Source organism: Pantherophis guttatus, chromosome 3 (genome assembly GCF_059756535.1).
Source record: "Pantherophis guttatus breed Tessera chromosome 3, ASM5975653v1, whole genome shotgun sequence".
Taxonomy (NCBI): Eukaryota; Metazoa; Chordata; class Lepidosauria; order Squamata; family Colubridae; genus Pantherophis; species Pantherophis guttatus.
In genome coordinates this window covers 113,055,150-113,080,868 of record NC_142065.1, presented here as the reverse complement: position 1 = coordinate 113,080,868, position 25,719 = coordinate 113,055,150, and the positions used below count along the sequence as shown (strand labels likewise).

The 25,719-nt window shown below is 40.3% G+C and overlaps 1 protein-coding gene across 6 annotated transcripts in view; it reads left to right on the top strand.

Moving 5' to 3' along the window:
* PDE4DIP (phosphodiesterase 4D interacting protein) overlaps positions 1-25,719 on the top strand; it is a 336,964-nt gene that overhangs the window by 40,904 nt on the left and 270,341 nt on the right. For all 6 annotated transcript variants that reach the window (XM_087891187.1, XM_087891190.1, XM_087891189.1 and 3 more), the window contains exon 3: positions 21,263-21,371. In XM_087891187.1, the coding sequence (XP_087747313.1) occupies positions 21,263-21,371 (109 nt within the window). The remainder of the gene's footprint in view (positions 1-21,262; positions 21,372-25,719) is intronic.

Genomic DNA, 25,719 nt, shown 5'->3' with positions numbered 1-25,719 from the left:
TGTTTTCTCTTTGCACTGGGTACACTGGGCTGAAGTGACACGGGCCGCACCGTGCATTTTCCAGGATGGCCCCGCAGGCCGGATCTGGCCCACGGGCCTTGTGTTTGACACCCCTGATCTATGGTGTTGGCTATTCCTGCCAGCTTAGCGTGATTTGCAAAATTGATGAGGTCCTCTTCTATTCCCTCATCTAAGTCAATTATGAAGATATTGAAGAGGACTGGGCCTAAGACGGAACCTTGTGGTACCCCACTGCTTACTTCCCTCCATGTAGATGTAGTACCATTAAGGATTACTTTTTGAGTAAAGTTTGTCAGCCAGTTACAAATCCATTTGGTGGTGATGCTGCGTATTCCACATTTTTCTAGTTTACCAAGAAGTAGGTTGTGGTCTACTTTGTCAAATGCCTGGCTGAAGTCTAAATATACTATGTCCACAATTTTTTTTGTTCTTTATATGACATGCTGTCATTGTCCTTGCTTGTCCTCTTCATCTTCATCTTGGTATGGTCTGTTTGGATGCTTTGCTTCTGATCAGTGGTGAAATGTAAAATTTGTTACTACCGGTTCTGTGGGCGTGGCTTGGTGGTGGTGGGGTAATATGACTGAGTAGGTGTGGCCAACTTTTTTTTTAACTTTTAAAACCATTTTTTCTACATTTCTACATTCTACATTTTTTCAGCTGAAGAGGTTGTAGAAAAAATGCTTTTAAAAATAAAAAGAGCCTCTGATGATTGCGTGGCTCAGCTGGGCAATGGGGGAGGGCAGGGATTTTTGCTACCAGTTCTCCGAACCACCCACCTCCATTGCTACTGGATCGGACAATCCGGTCCAAACTGGGATCATTTCACCCCTGCTTCTGATGTTAATAGGGGTTTGCCACGTTCAGCATGTTTACCATGACACTTAGTGTTTAGTGTGGGAGTGTCTGGAGTTTTAGTGGTGCAAAGAGAGTCCCTTCCCTGGAATAGAATATTTCTCAGAGTTAGAAGAAGAGCAGAATATTTCCCCCAAAAAAGAATAGAGGATAAAAATCTCCTTAACAAAGGCAGAAAGACTTTGTTAAGGCTTTGTATCTGTTCATAAAACTGGACTTCTATTCATAAACATGGCATGGCTAAAGTAATCTCCGAATAGATGCAGAGTAGGCAAGGAAACTGACTATGCAGGCAAGACCAAATCAGGAAAACACTTAAGATTTACTTTTCCCTTTACCCTTAGGGCCAGTTGCAAACTCAGACACCACAAAGGAAAAACTCATAACAATTAAAATATTATTTCCAGTCTAAAGAACAAAGAAAGAACACATTTTCATACAGATACCAACACATCAATAAAAAAGAACCCAAAACATATAAAAAACCCCACACACTCACCAATCCAATTTGCCAGCTGCCCCCAAGAACATGCTATGAAGATGCATCTTTGGGTGTTTCCTCAGGAAGCTTTTTTCAGAAAAGAAATAGTATTGAAGCCAGACTGATAGACCGATGGTAAAATAATATCATTTAATCTTGGTGATCCTATCCTCAAGCGCAAGGAATAGCTAGAATCAGAAGGGCATGTCTGCCATTGGTTTATGTATTTACAATTGAAAGAAAGATTTAAATTAGACAAAAACATTTATGGGTTTGACTTTATTAAAAGTGAATTGGAAATCCTACTGTGTGGTAGTAATGAACATATTATTCCTAAATTTAATAAATGTTATTGAATTTAAATTTGGAAATTAAATATGTAAAACATTGTATGATTCAATGGACAAGGAATTTTGGATATAATGTAAAGCTTGAACAGTTAGAGAATATGTGGATGAAAGGTTTAAAATTTATACTAAATTGGAATTTAAAAGAAAAAAATTATAAAATGATGTATCATTGTTATTTAATGCCAGATAAGCTATCATGAATGTACAGTGTTTCTCCAAAAATAAGACCCTGTCTTATTTTCTTTTGGGGCTTGAAAATAAGCACTCAGGCTTATTTTCGGGGAGGTCTTATTTTTTTTAAGTGCAGGAGGTGGCAAGCGTGGGGGTTGATGGGAGTGGGAGCACAGCTACTGTTGATCCCGCCTCTCTCCATCCCACTGCTTGCCCACAGCCGCAATGGATCAAGCTCTCAGCATGCCCCGGCTTCCACTCACCCTGCCTGTTGGCCCAGCTGCAGCTGGGACACTTCTTGGCCATGGCACCTTGTGCCTGGCAGGGTGGGTGGAGGCAGGGGTGTGCTAAGAGCTTGGCCCCAATTGAGGCCACGGGAAAGCAGACAGTGGAATGAAGAGGCAGGACCAGTGATAGCTGCCCAAACACTTTTCACCTGCAGGAGATGAAGCTTTGTCTGCTTTGCAAAGGATTTGTGATTTGCTCCATTCCCAAACACCCCATAGGCGACCAAACACTTTTCACCCAGATGGAGAAATGATGGAGACTCAAAGCTTTGTGTGTTTGCAAAGGGGATGGTTTGAAATGGAGCGATTAGCTCTGTTTCAAAGTGTCACTTTTGCAAGTAGACAAGAAAACAGAAAAGAAGATACATCACTGCAAAACATATGGGATACTAGTAAGGCAAATATAAAAGGACATACATAGGAAAAAGGAACAAACAGAATAGACAAACTCAAAAGAAGTTGGAGGAGTATAAAAAATTAGAGAAAGATCTACAAAACAATCCACAGGACAAAAAAGTTAAAAATTTGATGGACTCGTAAAAACATAAATTGAATTTAATAGAAAATGAAGAACTGCCAAATAAAATAAAATCAACAAAGAAAAATTCCTTTGAAAATGCGAATAAGCCAGGAAGATGGTTGGCATATAAAATGAAGAAGGAAAAGGAAAAGAAACTGATGAGCCAATTACTAGACCAAGATGTAAAGATATGTTATCAAAATGAGGAAAAGAAAAAAATAATTGAGAAATATTATAAGAGCTTATATCAAAAAGAGAAAGTGTCAAAAGGGAAAATAGAACAATACTTAGAAAAGGCGATGATTCCTAAAATTCCAGAAAAAATTTAAAAGGCATTAGAAGAAAGAATATCGATGATGGAATTGATGGAGGGAATTAAAAAACAGAAGAATGGCAAAGCCCCAGGACCAAATGGATTACCAACAGAACTATATAAAAGGTTGCAAGATGTATTAAGTAATACAATGTTACAAGTATTTAATGACTTATTAATAGAAGCCAAGGTCCCAAATTCATGGATGGAGGCATATATAACTCTTATACCAAAAGAAGAATCAGATTTACAACAATTTTTTTTTTAATTTGATTTATATGCCGCCCTTCCCCGGAGACTCAGGGCGGCTTACAATGCGTTAAGCAAATAAAGAATTATAGACCAATTTCATTATTATATATAGACTATAAAATATTTGCATCAATTATGGCGGAAAGACTGAAGAGGTTGTTAAATGAGTTTATACATTCAGATCAGAATGGCTTTTTACCTAAAAGACAGTTCAGAGATAATATACAAATCATATTGGATACATTGGAATATTATGAAGCACATTCAGAGAAACAAATGGCATTGTTATTTTTAGATGCACAGAAAGCATTTGATAATGTGAATTGGCAATTTATGACCACACAACTACAAAAGATGGACTTTGGGAATAGGTTTATTAATATGGTTAAAACTATATATAAAGATCAATTGGCAAAGGTAATGGTAAATGGTGAAATGACAGAAAAAGTGGACATTAAAAAAGGAACCAGACAAGGATGTCCTCTATTTCCATTATTATTTATTTTGACTCTAGAAATCTTAAATAGAAAAATAAGACAAGATAAAGAAATAAAGGGAATGAAAATCAAAAAAGAAGAATATAAACTACAAGCATTTGTGGATGATCTAGAATTCATTATGGAAGAACCAACAGAAACGGGTCCAAAGTTAATTGAGCAAATAGAGGAATATGGAGAAGTAGCAGGACTGAAAATTAATAAAGATAAGACAAAAATTATAGTTTAAAATATGAGAGAAAAACAAAAGAAGCAGCTAATGGAGAAGTTAGATATTCAAGTAGTGAAGAAAGTAAAATATTTGGGCACCCAATTAACTTCAAGGTGTATTACGGTGAAGGAAGACAATTACTATAAATTGAAAAATCAAATTGAGATAGATTTGGAAAAATGGAAAAATTTGCAATTATCACTAATAGGAAGAATAGCATTAATTAAGATGAATATATTACCAAGAATTTTGTTTCTCTTTCAAACAATTCCGATAAAGTTGGAGAAAAATATTCTGAAAATTTGAATAAAATGAGGTGGAAATACATATGGCAAGGAAAAAAAGCAAGAATTAATCTTAAACTGCTCCAAGATTCTAGAATCAGAGGAGGATTTGGCCTACCAAACTGGGTACTCTATCACCAAGCGGCGATGTTAACTTGGGTTAAGGAATGGATTTTATTGAGAAATACAAGATTATTGACTTTGGAAGGACATGATTTGCAATTAGGTTGGCCCACTTTCCTATGGTACTGGAAAAATAGGATACATGGATACTTCCAGAGACATTGTGTAAGGAATGGCTTGTTAACGGTATGGGAGAGAGTGAAAGAAAAACATTATATGAAAATACCAATGTGGCTTTCAACAATAGAAACGTTGATACATCCAAATATGATTAACATGGAAAATATTGTGAGATATAAGGACATTTTAACAGAGAAGGGAGAATTAAAACAGAAACAAGAACTAGAAAAACAAGAGATTGAGACAGACTGGTATATGCGATTACAAATACAATCAAGATACGATAAACACTTGAAACAGTATGGTTTTAATTTGGGAAAATCAGAACTGGATGAGATAATGACTGGAACAGATGAAAAAATGATTAAGAAATTGTATAATTACTTATTGCAAATTAGATTAGAAGATGAAGAAATAAAAGAGACAATGATAACATGGGCAAAAAAATTTGGTTACACAATAGAATTAGAGAGATGGCAACAATTATGGGAAAGGAATTATAAATTAACAATGGCAACTGCATATAAAGAAAACCTATATAAAATGTTTTATAGATGGCATTTGACATGAGAAAGGTTAGCAAAAATGTTTAAGGATAAATCAGCTAAATGTTGGAAATGTTTGCATTTGCTGGGATCATATTATCATATGTGGTGGTCATGTATAGAAGCAAAAAATTATTGGATTAGAATACATGGTTAGAGGAAATGTTACACCAGCGTATAGAATTAAAACCAGAGAATTTTCTATTGGGTATTTTACCAGAGAGATATAGTAAAGAAGATACATATTTAATTATACACATAATAATAGCAGCAAGAATTGTATTTGCACAAAATTGGAAGGTAGAAAAAATCCCGTCAGAAGGTGAAGTAATAAAGAAGATTTTTAAATTGCGCAGAAATGAACAGATTAACATTAAGAATAAAAGATAAAGAGGAATCTGCTTATTTCAAGACATGGGGATGATTTTATGTATGGTTAGAAAAGAAATATGAGCCGGCAGCGCACAGGTCGAAGTGGCACGGGGAAAGATCGCTCCATACCCAGTGCCAATTTTCCAGCATTTCGGACCCTGTTAGGGGACAGGATCGGTCTTGGAGGGACCGGCAAGAAAGAGGGGAGTCTTCGGAGGAGGTGTGGAGAGGTGCGGTCTCCCACCACACCAAGAAGGACCCTTGATTCGAGCGTGGAAGAAGAGCAGCCGCCATGGCTGGCCCAGAGGTCTGACACACCGAATGAGAACAGCAGGAATCAGAGAGTGAGTATGGTGTGAAGATTGGTGGTGAGAGCGGAGGTTTAAAACGTTACAAAAGTTTTTGGATAAGTGAGAGGAAGAAGCATTTAGATCCCGGAGGGGCAGCTGAAAGGAAGAGAGGCTCAGTGGGAGCAGACGGCAAACAACGAGGAGAGCAAAAGCAGCGAGGGTGAAACTAGACCAGTAGGAAACACCAGAGGAGCGGAAAAAAGGACGATCGAGAAAAACGAGTGTTTCGGAAAACAGGGAAGTGAAGAGAACTGAATGTGAGGTGTTAGCTTCACCCATAATATAGCTGCTCTAACGGAGGAAAAAGTGTGGACCGGCAAAAGTAAAGATATACAAAAGTGACATTGCAGATTTGGAATCGCCATTTTGAAATTGTAGAGGGAGGAATAATGCTCCAAAAGAAAGACTATACTCGATTTGCATTCGAACTTCCTATTGACTAACCAAAAAGGGAATAAGCAAAAAGCAAGCAACAAACAAAAGGACATTGTGAATAATGTTATATTTATTAATCAGTCGAACAGATAAATAATCTACATCTACTTAATCTATTTGATAATTAATTATAATAGTAATAGCAAATTGGAATATCCAGTTATTGATTGTTCATTACTGTCCATATTTCTATAGCTCCTTCCTTAATTGTATTATTATACATGCTTAGATCAGATTTTGATTGTTGACTATATTTCTTCTTTAAAGTAATTGATTGTTTATAGTAATTTATAGTAATTTAATTTATTGTTTAAAATATATAACTTAAGCTAATTTTAGAAAATTATAAACTGATGAATTGAATAGCATAAGATTATTAGCATTTAGAATATTAATTAAGGTATTTTAGCAAATGTTTTAGGAGGATTTTATACAAACTTATTAGTATTGTATTGTATAAGAAAAGAGAGAGAGGAGAAAGGAGAGAGGAGAAGAGAAGATAAGGATAGAAGGGGAAGAGAGGAAGAAAGAAAATTGAGTGAAAAGTGGATGCTGATTTTGGAAAAAATAGGCAGGATTTTAGGAGAACAATATAAAATCTTGAAGGAAATGACTAGCACCACAACAACTACCGTGAAACCAGGAAAGAAAACTACCTCAACATTAATTGGATCAACAGCCTCTCCTGTAGCACAGAGAACTATAGAAGGGATGTTCCCAACGGAAAAGCAGACCCCCACCTTGAGTATACAATCTGTCCAGACCACCCTAGTCACAATTCAAGAGACGATGTTAAAGATGCAGGAATGCATGACTAAAAATCATGAAGAATCTAGGAGAGATCTGGATAAGGTTTAAAAAGCTGTCAAAGAGGACATACAAAAATTAGATGAAAAAATGGACTCAATCCAAGAGATAATAGAAAAAAACGATAAACGAATTACGGCCATAGAAAAAAAAATGGAACAAACGGAAGATAAATTAGACAGATTGGACCAGAAAATGACAGGACTTAACAAGGAGTTGGAAAACATGGTGGCACACTTAGAGATGGAAAGAGCGGCATTTTATTTAAGATTTCAGAATGTAAGAGAAGAAAGAGATGAAGATCTAACACTAGTGTTAGACGAGATTATTAATGAATTAGACGAAGTGTATAGAGTACATACGAACTATGCTAGACAACATAAACTGTCACGAGAGGTTCGTGTACGATTTGTACGACGGAAAGTGAGAGACATTGTCTTTAAAATAACAAAAGAAGAACCTATGTATTACAGACAGAAAGAAATAATCACATTAAAACAAGTACCAAAAAGAATAAGAGAATGGAGAAAAGACTATTGGTTCCTAGCCACGATACTAAATAAGAAACAAATACCATTTAGATGGATAATACCGGAGGGGATGTTGGTATTGTGGCAGGGGAAAAAAATAAAAGTTGATTCGCAAGATAAAGCACAATCCCTAAATGATCAGGAGACAGGCACAGAAGGAACAAACAGTAGAAGAGTAGAGCTGGAATGGAGAGCCAAAGAAAAATAAAGACAAGAAGGACAAGAAACGGTATGTGAAGAGGGAAGTCTAGATAAGGAAGAAGAGGGAGAAATCCAAGAGGAAGAAGGAGTACAAACAAGAGCAAAGAAGAAGGACAGGAAGTAACAGGAAAGAGAGGACAGGACAAACAGTAAAGAATGGATCAGAACTTAAAAATTATATCATTAAACATAAATGGACTCAATTCGCCAGCCAAAAGGCACCAAATTTTTAGGAAAATAATCAAACAAAAAATGGATATCATATGTTTCCAAGAAACATATAAGAAAACAAGACGAAAAATATCTACAATGTAAAAAATTAGGAAAAACATTTGTATCGTTAGCAGATGAAAAGAAAAGAGGAATAGTAGTATATATTAAGGAAGAGATAGAAAGTAATCTGAAATATGCAGATCCAATAGGAAGAATTTTGATGATTGAAGTAAAAGTTAAATATAAAAATGTATTATTAGTGGTTATTTATGCACCAAACAGTGGGCAAAAAGAATTTTATCAAAAAGTTCATGAAAAAATATTAGAACAAAATATGGAGCATGTATGCCTGACTGGCGATTTTAACGCAATTGTGGACATAAAAAGAGATTATAGGAGCGACCAGAATAATAATAAAAAGAAAACCTTACTGCCCAAAACATTTACAAATTTAATAGAAGAATTGAATTTAGTAGACATCTGGAGATTTTATAACCCAGAAGAGAAAAAATATACCTACTATTCTAATCCCCATAAATCCTGGTCCCGAATAGATATGATATGGATTACTAAAACATTGATACGGGAAATAGAAACGGCAGAAATAGTTTTAAATGATTGGGCAGACCACAATCCGGTAATGTTGGAATGGAAAGGGCAATGAAGGAATAGAAGTAGGTGGATGATGAATATATAGATTCTGAAAGAAAAAGAATATACTGAAAAAATGGAAAAAGAACTAAACTGGTTCTTTAAGGATAATAATAAATACCAGACATCCCTCCAGAATTTATGGGATACTACAAAAGCCTTTGTTAGAGGATTGACAATAGCATATAATGCCAAAAGAAAAAAGGAGAAGGAAAAAGAATATAATAAAATACAAGAAGAGATTAAAATTTGGGAAGGAAAATTGCAGGACAAGCCGGGAGATGAGCATATAAGAGGTAATTGGATGGCAGCCAAACACAAATTGAACTTATTGGAACAAGAAAAATATGTGAATGCATTGAAATTTATAAAGCAAAACCATTTCGAACACGTGAATAAGCCAGGGAGATGGCTGCCCTATAGACTAAGAAAAGCGAGAGAGAAAAGAATAATTCATCAATTACAAAACAAGGAAGGTAAATTACAACAGGGATTAGAAAAGAAAAAAGAAATAGCAATCCAATTTTTCCAAGAACTGTATAAGCAGGATGAAGTAGCAGAAGAAGAAATAATTCAATACTTAAACGGGGAGGGTATGGCGATAATAACAGAAGAAGAAGAAGAGATATTAAATACATCTCCACCCCGGACCACCCCAACGATGCCCTTGAAGTGATGTCCCGGTGCCTGGAGGCCGTGCGGATCTGGATGGGGAGAAACAGACTCAGGCTCAACCCATCCAAGACCAAGTGGCTGTGGTTTCCGACATCCCGATATAGTCAGTTGGTGCCATCACTGACTATTGGGGGCGAGTCACTGGCCTCCACGGAGAGGGTTCGCAACTTGGGTGTCCTCCTGGACTCACGGCTGTCTTTAGAAGAGCACATGACGGCCGTGGCCAGGGGGACTTTTTATCAGGTTCGCCTGATTCGCCAGTTGCGTCCCTTTCTGGATCGGGACTCGTTAAATATGGTCACTCATGCTCTCGTTACTTCCCGCTTGGACTACTGCAATGCTCTCTACATGGGGCTCCCCTTGAGGAGCACCCAGAGGCTCCAGCTGGTCCAGAATGCGGCCGCGCGGATGGTTATGGGAGCGACGTGGCGCTCCCATGTGACCCCCCTCCTGCGCGAGCTGCACTGGCTCCCGGTGGTCTTCCGGGTGCGCTTCAAGGTTTTGGTTACCACCTTTAGAGCGCTCCATGGCATCGGACCGGGGTATCTACGAGATCACCTTCTGCTACCAATAGCCTCTCACCGACCAGTACGCTCCCATAGAGAGGGGCTCCTCAGGGTGCCGTCGGCCAAACAGTGTCAACTGGCGGCCCCCAGGGGGAGAGCCTTCTCTGTGGGGGCACCTACCATCTGGAACGAGCTCCCCCCAGAGATACGGAAGATCCCGGACCTGCGCACGTTTCGCCGTGCTCTCAAAACTTTTCTATTTCAGCAAGCTGGCCTAGCCTAACTCCCATTTTTTAAATTTTTTAAATTTTTTAATTTGTGATTTTATAAATTGGGTGTTTTAATCTGTGTTTCGGCCAAAATATTTAATAATTTTAAGGGATTTTTTAATATTTGTATTATCTGTATTTTATCTTGGCTGTTCACCGCCCTGAGTCCTTCGGGAGTAGGGCGGTATAGAAATTTGATTAATAAATAATAAATAATAAATAAATAAATAGAGATATTACAATAGAAGAATTAAACAAAACAATTAAGAAACAGAAAAATAATAAAAACCCCAGGACAGACGGCCTACCAACTGAATTTTATAAAAGTTTAGGGGAATCGTTAAATTGGATTTTGTTGGAAATTTATAACGAGGCATTAAAAGAGGCAAGGCTACCAGACTCATGGAGGGAAGCATATATCTCCCTAATCCCAAAAGAGGGAGCAGATGTAACACAGATAAAAAACTACAGACCGATTTCTTTATTAAATTCTGACTACAAAATCTTCATGAACATAATGGCAAATAGAGTAAAAAAAATACTGAATTGCAGAATACACCCAGACCAAAACGGATTTCTACCAATAAGACAAATAAAAAATAATATAAGAACTATAATCAATGTAATAGAATACTATGAGGTGCATCCAGAGAAACAGGTAGCTCTGATATTTCTGGATGCACAAAAGGCTTTTGATCGGGTTAATTGGCAATTTATGATACAACAAATAAAAAAATATGAAATTTGGTGAGAAATTTGAAAAAATGATAGCCTCAATATATACAAAACAAAGAGCGAGTATCTTAGTTAACGGGGATCTTACAAATCCTTTTGAAATAAATAGAGGAGTACGGCAAGGATGTCCACTTTCACCATTACTTTATATCTTAACACTGGAAAATCTACTTATAAGAATTAGAACAAATAAACACATAAAAGGATTAAAGGTAAAAGGAGAAGAATACAAGGTCCAAGCATTCGCGGACGACCTTGTATTCTTCGCAGAGGACCCATTAGAAACAGAACCAATACTAATAAAGGAGATAGAGTAATTCGGCAAGGTAGCAGATTTAGAAATTAATAAAGATAAGACCAAAATGCTAACCAAAAATTTAACAGATAAACAAATACGAGAATTAGAAAATCAATCAGGACTACAGGCAGTTAAAATGGTGAAATATTTAGGTATTAATTTGACAGTTAGAAATATAGCAATAAAGGACAACAATTACGATATCTTAGTACAACAAATTAAAAAAGACCTAGAAAAATGGGGGAAATTAAAATTATCACTTTTAGGAAGAATTGCAGCGATAAAAATGAATGTATTGCCAAGACTCCTCTATTTATTTCAAACCATTCCAGTAAAATTAGAGAAGGATTTTTTCACAAACTTGAATAAAATAACTTCAAAATTTGTATGGGAGGGAAAAAAGCCAAGGATAAAATTAAGTATTTTACAGGACGACAAAACCAGAGGAGGATTTGGATTACCAGCATGGGAAAAATATTACAAAGCGACGAGCTTGACATGGTTCAGAGAATGGGTTAATTTGGAAAACAAAAGATTATTAAAACTAGAAGGACACGACCTACTGAAGGGGTGGCACGCCTACATATGGAACTTTGGAAATAAAACATATAAACATTTTAAAAATCATATAATAAGAGGTTCATTAATTGGCACTTGGCAAGAAATCAAAAACAAACACTACATGAAAGTTCCCAGTTGGATATCCACAATGGAGGCAATAATGCAACCCAACACATTGATAGTACAGAAAATAATAAGATATAAGGAATTATTAGACACTCGGGGAATATTAAAAACGTGATAAGAGCTTAGAGACCAAGGTATTGAAATGGACTGGTGGCCTTATTTGCAGATACAAACAAGGTATAAAAAAGAGGAAGGAGGAATAGAATTAAACCCCAACCGATTAGATAAATTATTTGAATCCAAAGAAGAAAAATTAATCTCAAAAATCTATAAATATTTATTAGAATTTGATTTGGCAGAGGATATAGTAAAAGGACAAATGATAGCCTGGATGAGAAATGTTGGAAATAATATACAGTTGGAAGATTGGGAACGAGTGTGGGAAACCAACCAGATTATGACAAGATCTGCAGTTTACAAAGAAAATCAGTACAAAATGTGGTACAGGTGGTACTTGGCCCCTTCGAGATTGGCAAAGATATATCCCAACCTCAGCCCAATTTGCTGGAAATGTAAACAGATACAGGGGACTTTCTTCCACGTCTGGTGGCTTTGCCCAAAAACAAAAAAGTATTGGGAAAAAATAAAAATTTGGTTAATGGAAATAACGGCAGAAGAACTAGAATTCAAGCCAGAACTTTTTTTATTGGGTATGATTAGAGAAAATATTAGGAAAGAAATAAAATATTTAATACTGCATATAATTACGGCAGCCAGACTGGCTTTCACTCAGCTTTGGAAAACGGACCAAATTCCAACAGAACAACTAGTAATTCAAAAAATCTACAATTGCGTTGAAATGGACAGTTTAACACTGGAATTAAAGGACAAGGTAGACTCAAAATATTATATGGTATGGAACAAATGGCATGAATGGATAAATCAAAAACAAAATCTGTATGATAACAAAATTAACAAATAGACACCGTCTCAGCATTCCAGGAACCGTCTGTCTGAAGCTGGGTAAAGCACAACACACATACGGAATTGGCTAATACAACCCAGGGTTTCATCTCAGTTAACACGACGGTCTTACAGAAAATGCTGGCGCCGTGACTTCAGCTCAAAGATGGAGTTAGCTGGCTGCTCAGTTGCTGTGGTTTTATAGGCGTTGTAAATGAGTTTACAGCTGTAGCATCTTTGAATATACCGCCAGCTCCCGCCCCTCCCATTCAAAGGCTGAGAATGCCGGCGAATGATGTCATCAGCTGTCATCGCCGCTTTTGCTTCAGATTGCCTGGGTTCCCCCCCCCCTTGGTTTCCTCTTTCCTATACCTATCACCTATCACCATCAATGTGTTTCCTATACGCGCACCCCCTTCCACCGTGCTTTGTTGCTGAATCCGGATGTATTCTTGAACACCCCTTCCCTGCATGGGTAAGGTTCTTGCCATCAGGTTCATCATGTGTGTGTCAAGGAGATTTGCTACTCGACATGCTGCCCCCCCCTACCAGGTTTCCTCCTGCAGGGGTGAGAACAAAGACATTGATTATCTGTTACCTGCCACATTTCCTAGTTTGTCTGGGTGCTTTCTATGAAATTGTTTTAACAATCGTGGAGCGCTTAGGTCCTCGCTACGTACCCATGATGCATCTGTATCAGGATATCCTTTCCATCTCACTAAATATCTAAGTGTTCCATGCCTTATTTTTGAATCAAGTATTGTTTCCACCTCATACGTGTTACCTGTTATAGGTCCTGGACAATTAGCTGTTATTCATATGTTATTTGCTGGTTTAAGGAGGCTACTATGGAATACGGGGTGTATTCGACTTAACAAAGGTGGTAGTTTTAACTGTACTGTTAGTGGGTTTATTATTTTAATAATAGTGAAAGGGCCTATATACTTCGGACCCAGTTTCCTACTTGGTATTCATAGTTTAATATATTTGGTGGACAAATATACTCTATCTCCCACCCGGAAGGGTGGGGTATCATGTCTCCTTTTATCAGCATATTTTTTATATTCTTTGGATGCCTTGGTTAAAGCAATTTTTATGTGTGGCCAGTTTCTATTTATTTTTGCTATCCAATCAGGGGGTTTGTATTGGTTCAGTACATACATACATAATGTCTTCTTAAGTTTTCGCGGGTGTGCATAAGCAAAAAATTAAAATCTCGGGTGTTTTCCCGCATCATTGTAAATAAGTTGGTTAAAATATTTAAAATCCTGGTTAAAATCCCAGCTTAAGAAAAACTGTTGTCCTCCAATCTGGACACAGAGTTGCAGGCTAGCCAGCATACGTCAGCAGCAGCAAATATAGATAAGTGACAGCTCCAACCTCGCAACAGAGAACCCATAGCTTCTAAATGAAACAGAGCCTGACGATGACAGGGTTGTGAGCCTGTCGAAATGTTGCTTTAAGAAAAACTTTTAAAATCACCGGTAGGATTTTAGCTGAGGTTTTAAAGGACCTTGCAGAGTGCTCTGTAAGGATTTTTAGAAGATTGATTGCAGACAGGGAGTGGCTTGCTGATGGAATGGATTCAGGCAAGCAAAGCAAGGCAAGCGTTGTGACCAGCAGCTAAGGTAAGCAAGCTGGAGGGGGAAAACTTTTTCCTTTTACATAGCTCTGGCGATCCCAGCTGCGTTGCCTGATTAGTAGGCAACGCAGCTGGGATCGTCAGAGCTTGGATCGCCAGAGCCATGTAAAAGGAAAATTTTTTTTCCTTTTACATGGCTCTGGCGATCCCAGCTGAGTTGCCTGATTAGCAGGCAAAGCTGGGATCGTCAGAGCTTGGATTGCCAGAGCCATTTAAGGCTCGTCAGAGCCTTTCGGGCTGGTCTACCTGGTTACAGGAGAACGACACCCGGCGTATAAGACGACTCCCGACTTTTGAGAAGATTTTCATGTGTTAAAAAGTGGAAATAGATCTATATAGGTCTCCCACCTAGCAGGAAGAGCTTGCTGGCTGCTAGAAAGGAAAAAAGCCCAGAATCGAGTGGATGTGATTATACTGAGCCAGAGCTGCAGAAAAACCTTGGTTACGTAGGGAAAACCTGGCTAGAGGAAAAACACACATAAACCCTATGAAGAAGTAAGAAAATAGATACTATACCTTTACAGGGAGGATACATAAGATGTGGGTGTGGCCTACTGATGAAAGCAAACGAGCTGGAAATAGATCTATATAGGTCTCCCACCTAGCAGGAAGAGCTTACTGGCTGCTAGAAAGGAAAAAAGCCCAGAATCAAGTGGATGTGATTCTACTGAGCCAGGGCTGCAGAAAAACCTTGGTTACGTAGGGAAAACCTGGCTAGAGGAAAAACACACATAAACCCTACGAAGAAGTAAGAAAATAGATACTATACCTTTACAGGGAGGATACATAAGATGTGGGTGTGGCCTACTGATGAAAGCAAACGAGCTGGAAATAGATCTATATAGGTCTCCCACCTAGCAGGAAGAGGTTGCTGGCTGCTAGAAAGGAAAAAAGCCCAGAATCGAGTGGATGTGATTCTACTGAGCTGGGGCTGCAGAAAAACCTTGGTTACTTAGGGAAAACCTGGCTAGAGGAAAAACATATATATATATACATACATACATACATACATACATACATACATACATACATACATATCTATGTTTTCTCAGGTTTTCGCGGGTGTTTGTATGTAGGTCTTTGGTTATTCGGGTCTTCTCCCACGTAAAATTGGAAGTGTCTTGGCGACGTTTCGACGAAGTCTCATTCGTCATCTTCAGGCTGGTGTTCTTGGCTTCGTGCTTCCAGGAGCAATTGCCGAGAACACCAGCCTGAAGATGACGAATGAGACTTCGTCGAAACGTCGCCAAGACACTTCCAATTTTACGTGGGAGAAGACCCGAATAACCAAAGACCTACATACATATATATATATATATATATACTGTAGTTTGTATTGTTACCGTATTTTCCGGTGTATAAGATGACTTTTTAACACATGAAAATCTTCTCAAAAGTCGGGAGTCGTCTTATACGCCGGGTGTCGTTCTCCTGTAACCAGGCAGACCAGCCCGAAAGGCTCTGACGAGCCTTAAATGGCTCTGGCGATCCAAGCTCTGATGATCCAAGCTTTGTCTGCTAATCAGGCAACTCAGCTGGGATCGCCAGAGCCATGTAAAAGGAAAAAACTTTTTCCTTTTACATGGCTCTGGCGATCCAAGCTCTGACGATCCCAGCTGCGTTGCCTACTAATCAGGCAACGCAGCTGGGATCGCCAGAGCTATGTAAAAGGAAAAAAGTTTTCCCCCTCCAGCTTGCTTACATTAGCTGCTAGTCGCAATGCTTGCCTTGCTTCGCTTGCCTGAATCCATTCCATCAGCAAGCCACTCCCTGCCTGCAATCAAGCAGGCAGGGAGTTGTGGACTTCAACTCCCAGAATTCCTCAGCCAGCAAAACAAAGCTGGCTGAGGAATTCTGGGAGTTGAAGTCTACAAGTCTTAAAGTTGCCAAGGTTGGAGACCCCTGTTCTATTGGGTAAGTTTTTTTCCCCTTTGGGAGCTTTAAAAAAAATAGTTAATTGGGTTTTTTTTTAGTTGTTCTTTTTTAGACCTAGCCATTTAAAGTTTAGGACATTTTAAATTTAGTTTTCATATAAAAATAAAATAAAATAATATTTGTGCAGCTTTCTGAGATTTAGTGTGTTTCTGTAGTGTTTCACTCTAACTACACAAACACACAAAATCTCACAAAGCTGTATGTGGAATTTTGAGTGTGTAAAGTGTGTAAGTTGGGTTTTTGGGCTTTTTGTGGCTGTGTGAGGTTCCTGCTTGTTGCAGGGGCCATTTTGGGTCTAGCACAGCTGCTTTTACATTGTGGGTGAGCCAGTTGATGTTTTTTAATTTTTAGTTGGTGTGCATTGGAAGAGGGGTAGTCTTATACGGTGAGTATAGCCCAAACCCTATATTTTAACAGGAAAAGTCAGGGGTCGTCTTATATGCCCAGTCGTCTTATACGCCGGAAAATACGGTATATTGTATTTTCTTCTTTCTTCTTTCTTTTTTTTCTCTTTTGTGCTCCCTTCTCTCCTTTATTTCCCTCTCTTTTTTTCTCTTTCTTGCTGTTCTTTTATCTTCCTTTATTTCATATTTTACAATGTACAGTATGTGGTTGATGTGATATTTTATCTTTTTGTACCTAATAAAGGTTGTTTAAAAAAAAGAAAAGAAATATGAATAAAAGATGACAGATGAATAAATTAGACAATGTAAAGGTAAATGAAAGAGAAGACAAAAAGAAATAGAAACCCAGATGACATTTGTATAAATGGAAAAGGGGGAGCGGGGAAAGGAAAAAATGTAACTATATAAATGTACAGTCATGATGATATATGTGGAATTGGTAAAATAGAAAATAAATTAAAAAGAAAGCATATATTAATAGAAAATTGGGGCTGCTCAGATACCAATAGAGGAAATATTGGACAACAAAGGAGAGAGAATGGAGAGAGGGGTATAGGGTAAGATAGGAGGGGGGAAGGAGAGAGAGGAACAGAAGAAAGGGAAAAGGAGAGGAATAAATGGAGGGGGAAAAGAGTAGGAGAGAAGGTTAGAAAGTGGGAAAGAAGGGAGAAGGGGGAAGGGGGAAGGAAGGGGAAGGAGAGAAGAGGAAGGAGAGGAGGAAAGAAGAAAGTAGAAAAGGATAGAAGAAGGCAGGGAAGGGAAAGAGAGAAGAAGAAGAAGGATTGTTGTTAAATAAGGGAGAAGAAAGGGTAGAAGAGCAACCCCGAATATAATTAAAAAATCTTTTTTTCTTTAGAAAATATATGTATATGTGTGACTAATTATGAATAAGAGAATGTACATTTACAATATGTTTATAAGAAATAAAATAAAAAACTTTTTTCAAAAAAAAAGAAAAGAAAGAAAAGCTACAGGTGGATTTTATCCAACCACCCAGAACTAGCAGCTACCAGTATGCCCTGGAGTGCTTGGATCAACTTATCCACTGGGTAGAGGCTTTTTCCTGTTGCCATGCCACAGCACTCAAAGCAGCCTGACATCTCTTAAAGGATATAGTGTCCAAGTTGGAATCCCCAGCACCCTAAACATGGATCATGGAAAAAAAATTGTGCCCCAAGTTATCACTCATGTATTACAAGTAGTAGGAATCACCCAGAAACTTCATGCCCTGTATCACCTAGCATCTTTGGGGTGGAGTGGGGGGAGGAGGGTAGAATGTGCTAATAGAGAACTCAAGAACCTACTAAGTAAGCTCTGGCAGGAGATATGTTTGCAGGGCCCAAGTCCTGCCCATTGCCCTATTCCACCTCAGAACTAGATCCCAACAAGATTTAGGTAGCTCCCCATTTGAATTGCTTTTTGGCTGGCCACCAGACACCCTCAAAGGTTTAGATCCACATTCTCTCAGCTTAGAAAGGTAGGGAGGTGGTCTTATCCTTATATCTTTCAGCCCCACATAGACAACTTTACGACTTGTGGAAGTGAAGTATGCGGAATCAGGCACTGTCTCTAGACATTCCATCCATTCAAGCCAGGAGATAGGATTTGGATCTGGTCATTTACTTGAAAGTCACTGCTACAATCAAAGTTGAACAGACCCTTCCAAGTCCTGCTGACCAGCCATGAAAGTAGATGAAAGGGACTCCTAGATCCATTGATCTAGTATTGGTTTGAAACCAGCTGTAATCGACCACAGCACCAAACCAAGTCCAATGTCAAAGGTTCTGCCAATCAAACTTAAGAGAGACTCTGAAATGGATGAGTGGAGATTAAAGATTAGAGACTTTCTTTGAAGCCATGGAAGACAACAGGGAAGACTATGGGGGGAGGGTGGAAACTCATAGTGAATCTTATCTTCTCTGTAATTAGCCAACTAGATGGGTTTGTGGAATTTAGCCTGCTCCCAGACAAGGGAAATATCTGGGAATATCTGGTGAGAAAAGTCCTAAATACCTCAGACTTCTATCTGGCAGGAGGGAAAACTGTTAAGATATTTTAACCATTTGCCTTGTAGGGGTAGCTAGGCTCCATCCAAAACCATATCATATTTAGGGATTTCCACCTTGTTACTACCTATTCCACCATTTTTGATTGGGGGACCCAGCACTGATAATAGAGACAAAACCATGTTCACATTACACACAGCAACTGTAACTTGTGCAGCTTCATACTTTGTAATGGAAAACTGCTCTGTCCACAAGGTGCTGTTTTGCCACAACCTTACTAAAACCATCTTAACTTGCAATCACAGTGAGGCTATTCCCTTCACCTCCTTTCATGTAAAGTTCTCCTTAGGATGACTCTTGCTCTGTGGCACTATATCTCTGAGCCAATTCAACAGGGGGACTATGTGACCTTGGATGACTAACTATCCTCATGCCCTCACTGAAGAGGTGGCAGAAAAGAGATCTCCAACTCTTAACACCTGATTGTGACTCATTAACTGTTCCCCAGTATGGCAGAATATGTTGCACTGGCATTTTCATTAGTTTGAGTCCCAGGGCTCACTGTATTTAACTCCAGAAATATCAACAATTTAGCTTGCACACTGGCTAAAAACCTCAATTCGACTTCCCAAGTCCTAGATGCACTAACCAGAGTGCTGAGGCAGATTCAGGAAGTGATCCTAAAAAATAGGGCAGCTATTGATTACTTGTTATTGAGACACAGTCATGGCTACAAAGCAGTGGTGAAATCTAAAATTTGTTACTACCGGTTCTGTGGGCGTGGCTTGGTGGGGGAGGTAATGTGACTGGGTGGGCGTGGCCAATTTTTTTTTTTTTTACTTTTAAAACCATTTTTTCTACAACCTCTTTGGTGAAGAGGTTGTAAAAAAATGCTTTCAAAAGGCTCTGACGATCCAAGCTGAGTTGCCTGATCAGCAGAGACTTTTTTTCTTTTAAATGCCTCTGCCGATCCAAGCTGAGTTGCCTGATCGTCAGAGGCATTTAAAAGAAAAAAAGTCTCTCTGATCAGGCAACTCAGCTTGGAACATCAGAGGCATTTAAAAGGAAAAAAAAGGTTTTTTCTTTTAAAAGCCTTTGATGATCCCAGCTGAGCCACGCAATCATCAGAGGCTTTTTTTTTTACTTTTAAAAGCATTTTTTCAGCTGAAGAGGTTGTAGAAAAAATGCTTTTAAAAGTTAAAAAAAAGCCTCTGATGATTGTGCGGCTTAGCTGGGCATGGTGGGGGGGCAGGGATTTTTGCTACTGGTTCTCCGAACCACCCGCCTCCATTGCTACTGGATTGGGCGATCTGGTCCGAACCGGGAGCATTTCACGTCCAAAGAATTTGGAAGCATGTGCTGCTTCAACCTGACCAAAACTCACAGCTCATAGAAAGTGATCAAATGTCTAAAAAAATTGGCACAAAACATCGGATATGATAAATTTCCTTTTGACTTAACAGAACTTCTGTCCTAGCTGCCAGACTTTCATTGGCTGAAAGCCCTCCTTCTGGGAACCATCACCATAACCACCCTGGGAATCCTATTTTGTTACCTCTACTAGTGTATTCTTCCTTGTCTCAGTAACCTGCAAATTTGCCTCCCATCTTACAGGCATACCTGTAAGGACATCAACCAGATATATAAGAGTCAAGGCAAAATTGATAAGAATTCTTGTCCTTGTTTCTCCTTTTTATCTTGAGTTACAGGTTACAGCAGTACCAAAGAGTGTTGGGTGAATCACAGCCACTTTCTGTCATTTTCTGACATGACTTATTGATTGTTACCTCACCTGTTGTCTGACTGACAAAACATAGACTCTATGGACTGGAGGACATGTTCAGAATTCTACCAATACTCCTTCAGTAGTTATTTCCTTTCCAATGGGATTCCTTGGCTATAGTCTATGTGGACATCAACAAAAGCAACTGAGGGGAAATGGGGGAGAGAAAGGAAGGTCCTAGGAAAATCTGAAGCCAAGCTGATCACTGGGATAGCCCATGCTTGAAGACTATTTTTTACTGCTGAAATAATCACAGTAAGGAACAAATATACAGGCTGATACATCTATGGAGGCAATGGCTGAGTGTTGTGGCCCGTCAGCGGCCTGTGCAGATTGTAGCTGATTCCGACAATGAGGAGGCTGGTGTGGTGCTGCGCCAGCAGCCTGTGCAGCTGGCGCTCGAGTCGGACAGTGAGGAGGCTGGAGAAGATGTGGTGCCAGAGGCAGGGATTCAGCCAGGGCCTTCAGAACCTCCAGAAGCAAGTAGCAAGTTACAAGATGGGGTGGGCAGAATAGTGACATATAGGTAGTGGAACAGTGGCAATGGCAGTGGCAAAGAAGAGGCAGCCTTGTATAGAGACAATGCAGAAGAGAGAATAGAGTATGATGCGCACTAACCATGCCCTACTTATGCTATGAAATCACACAGAGTTCACAAATATTTTATTTCTACTAAAACATAGAATAACCAAACTTGTCAGGCTTTGTTGTTGTTGGACCAATGCTGATCCAAACAGTTTGGCCAAACTTCCAGAATACTATAGTTTACTAGATTAGAAAGAAAGCATATTTTTCATTCTTTGACCATCATCTGAAACTATGAATTTCAGGACAGAAGCAGAGAATCAGAGCAATAAAGATGAAGCTGAGATCTGTCATCTACCAAAGAATAAGCATGTCTGTGAGACCCTGGGGAAAAAAATCCAGACACTACACGAGGTAAGAAAAATACTGACTATTTTGATTGACTCCATCAAACCATACTATTGCATAATTCATTGACATGGCCATAAACAAGTTCAAGAAGCCTCACAGAAAAAAATTCTTCAAACTAAAGCCAATCATATTGTCAGGCCTGGAAGCCATCTTTGCAATGGATCTTCAGGCCTGCCACATTTAGTGCTGTGGGAAACTGGGAGGAGGGATTGTATGGAGCAGGGGAGATATATAGTTATAGTAACATTCCTTTCTCTGAGAGTCAAGGACATCTTGCCCTGCACCTGGAAGGGTGTGACTGGAAGGCATCTCCAGTTGGGATGGTGCATTGATTGGGCCATGTGATGGACATGTGGGTGCTGGGCAGGGACTTTTCTATGGGTGGGGAAAACCTGGAAGCTTTCAGATTCGGGTTTTCCCAGATGTGCCAATATGACATCTCTAATAAAATAGAACTTTGAGGAACTTCGAGCCTCGGAGTTTTCTTTCATTGGGGGTGTTACTTGGAACTCTAACATTAACCCAAATCTGCTTTAAACTTCAACCAGCTCCCCAAACTTTGGGGTGCTGTCCAGGGTTCTGAGCCCCAAACGTCGACCCAATACTGGGTGGTGTGAAGACTCAGGGAAGATGGAGGAAGACAAAGCGGCCACAGAGGGAACCACAGGAGCTGGTTCGATGATCTATGTCGAGACCATCTATTCCCCTTCTGAAGCCGTGGTGGAGGCTAAGAGGGCAGCGGAAGTGAGGTGCCAGCTGGATGCCCGGTCCAAAGAGCTGGAACCTGAGCAAGCCTCTCAAGCAGATATTTCCCTGTGGGGTGAAGCCATGGGGGTCGTGCCACCCTAGGAGATGATGACTGGGGCAATGCTGCCGAGCTAGCAGATGGGACTGAATGGAACGGAGCAGACCCAAGCCCTTGAATGGAAGGCATTGGACCAATGGAACTCAGGCATTCCTGAGAGTGGGGCTTCCAGCCACTATCGCGCAGCCAGTCATTACCGGGCCTCCTGGAGCAGTTCAGCCAGCTCAGCTTGGGTAGCGTTGCTCGACTCCCACTACTGGGCAGTCCAGATGGGCGCTAGCTCAACCCACATTCACCTTTCTGAGCCATGAAGCCACAGCAGCTCTGAGTGAAACATCTGCCTCCTTCTATTCAGCACAAAGTGGACCATTCCACAACCTCACACATCAGGACCGATCTACTGAGACAACAGCCCTTACTGAGATTGGGATGGTGCAGTATCAGAGTCTGTTGAGCCAGCCCAGTCCAGTGGTACAAGGACCACAACTGGGGCTGTTAGGGCCAAATACTCCACCCCAGCAACCAGCCCTCAGACTGCCTCCAGCTGACTAGATCCCCCCTGGCTGGGCCTTCTACCCCAGCCAGGCATTGGTGCAATACCAATAGATGCCCTTTCCAGCTTTAAAGCCTGCGCTGGCCCAGCAACCAGTGCAATTCCAACCACCGGTCATGGCCCCACTGCTGGTGCCAGCCCAGCAACCGGTGCAGCTCCAGCTGCCAGCCATGGCTCCGCCGCTGGTACCAGCCCAGCAGCCCACATCGGCTCCACAACCCATGCCAGCCCCGCAGCCGGCCCCACAGCCGGCCCCACCAGCCGCTCTTCCTCCATGATTCAGAATGACTTTTGATGGGACCCCAGGAAAGTTAGCCTACTTCCTCAATTGAGTCTGGGTCCACATTGATCGCTATGGGGACCAATAACCCAACCGATCGAGTCTTGCTTTCAGTGATTGCAGATGGTATGAATGAAGGAGAGACAGTGGAGTGGATAGCAGAGCTACATGATGAAGAAGCCCCCGAACTAGACGATGCAAACAAATTCGTCCAACTGCTCCAAGGACAGTTCGAGGATATGGCCCACCGAGTGGAAGCCGAAGCCCAGATCAAAGTGCTGAAGTAAGCGGGCCAACCTCCGAAAGAGTTAGTGTGGGATTTCCAAAAACTGGCCGGGAAGCTGAGAGACTAGCCGGAGCACCTCCTTGTCCACTACTTTGAGGAGGCCTTTGACCCAGACTTCTGACAAGCTTGTGGCATCAGGGCAGTCCCAGAACATATACAAGCATGGTATAGCACAGCAGTGGTCATGGATCTGGAGATCCACCCCCATAGAAAGCCAATTGCAGAGAAACCAACAAGAAGACCCGCTCGGTCACTGAACCCCAGCTAAACCACCCAAAATGCTGCAGCCCAAACCGTCCAGGACCATCAAGTGCTACTGGTGTGGCCAGCATAGAGCTTCTGAATGCCTGGCTCCAGCCCCAACCCCCCAGCCCCGGACCCCCGACTCCATTTTCATAGAGAAAATTACTTTTACTGAATATGAACTGAATGCAACCAAAGAAAAGCAAAGTCTGAGGCAATAGGCGTGAAAATCACATTTAGAAAACATCCTTAAAATCCTCCCCCCAATGGTCCAGTCAGGATTATCCAATCCACCCCAAGAGATCATGTGGGGTGCAGCTTCCGATGGCTCCATCCTTCTCGTATGCCACGACGGTTGACTTTGCCTGGTTATCAGCGCGCCTCCCAGCTGCAGAGAAACGCTGAGGAAAACTTTCTCCAATTTACTCCACCAGCTCACTTCCCCCCTCCCAAATATCCAGACAGCTCCCCCCTCCCTCTGTTACAATGGCAGCCGAGCAAGCAAGAAATATAAAGGCGGAGGCTGATATTCGGCCCTCCTGCAGAAGAGACATTAATCCTAGAAGAAGAATAGAATATGGGAAAATAGAAAATTACATAAACAGAAACATATGTACAGCTCCAGAACTAACGTTTATCAGGATATTTGGAATAAAACAATTGCAGTTGCTTCGGAGCCCTAACATCTCGCTCATTTACCCATTCAGACTGAGCTAAAGAGAAACATTTCCAGGCCACCAAGTACTGCACCTTACCACGATGTTTCCTCGAATCCAATATTTCTTTGACCTCAAAATGCGGTTCCCCTTCAATGAGTATGGGGACAGGAGGAGGTTCTTGGTCTGGACACAAGGGGACATACGCTCAGGTTACAGCAAACTAACATGAAATACCAGATGAATCCTCCGCAAGGTTTTAGGCAGCTCTATTTGCACCGTAACTGGGTTAACTATGCATACGATAAGGAAAGGACCCACGTATTTGGGCCCAGATTTTTTCGACTATTGGATAGTTTGCAAGTACTTGGTGGAAAGGAAAACCCTATCACATACTTTATATGGTGTCAGCATTCAGGGAGGAGAAGCTGAAAAAGATATGAAGAAAGAGAGAGTTAAAACACAGGAGCAGTCAATGCCACGCAGGTCAGAGCGATGGAACAAGGTGATTCCACCTGACAAGTATTCTGCTAGTAAAGTTAAAGTATATAATGTATGGTATGAGCCAAGGAACTATAAGGAAGTATTGGCATTACCTAAATTTGAACAAGTAAAGTGGAAAGAAGCCATGGACAAGGAAATAAAATCCATGGATGAACATAAAGTGTTCACATCTATGACTTTGCCACAGGGTAGCAAAGCCATAGGATGTAAGTGGGTATACAAGAAGAAAGTACTACCCAATAATGAGATATAATATAAAGCAAGGTTAGTGGCACAAGGTTTTTCACAGATGAAAAATGTGCATTACGATGAGATATTTGCGCCAACAGTAAAGAGAGAAAGCATAAGGCTTGCACTAGCATTGGCAGTGGCACATGGCCATAAAATTTGGCATTTTGACATAACCACTGCATTCCTCAATGCAGAATTAGAGGAGGGAATTTACATGGTTCAAGCACCAGGGTATGAAAGTAAAAGGCCTAACATGGTGTATAAATTGAACAAGGCCATTTATGGGCTGAAGCAGTCAACCAGGAATTGGAATATCATTGGAAGGACATTGAAGGGTCTTGGGTTCAAGAGTTGCAAGGATGGTGGTTGCATATACACTGGAAAGTTACAAGGTGGCGATTGTCAACTATTAGCATTTGTGGATAATCTTTGTTTCATTGCAAAGGATGTATCACAGTAAAAAGAGTTCTCAGGTATTTGAAGGAAACTATAAGGACCAGCTTCTCCCCACCTTCCAAGAAAGTACGAACTCTTGAGAACTTTGTATTTCAAAAGAAATTTTATTGAAAGGGATGAAAGCAAGTCAAAACTCAAAGCAGGCTCTGGGGTCCCTCAGGGCATGCAGCTCAGGATAAAGGAAATAAGGAACTCTGCCCACCTTCTGATGTGGATTCCAACCAATCCGCCGGTGTGAATACGAATTGCATCTGAGAAACAGATATGAAGAGTTTCTCAGGGTCATTTTACAATCCACTCGTTCCCCCCTTTTTCCTGAGGTGTGAGATTTCTTCAG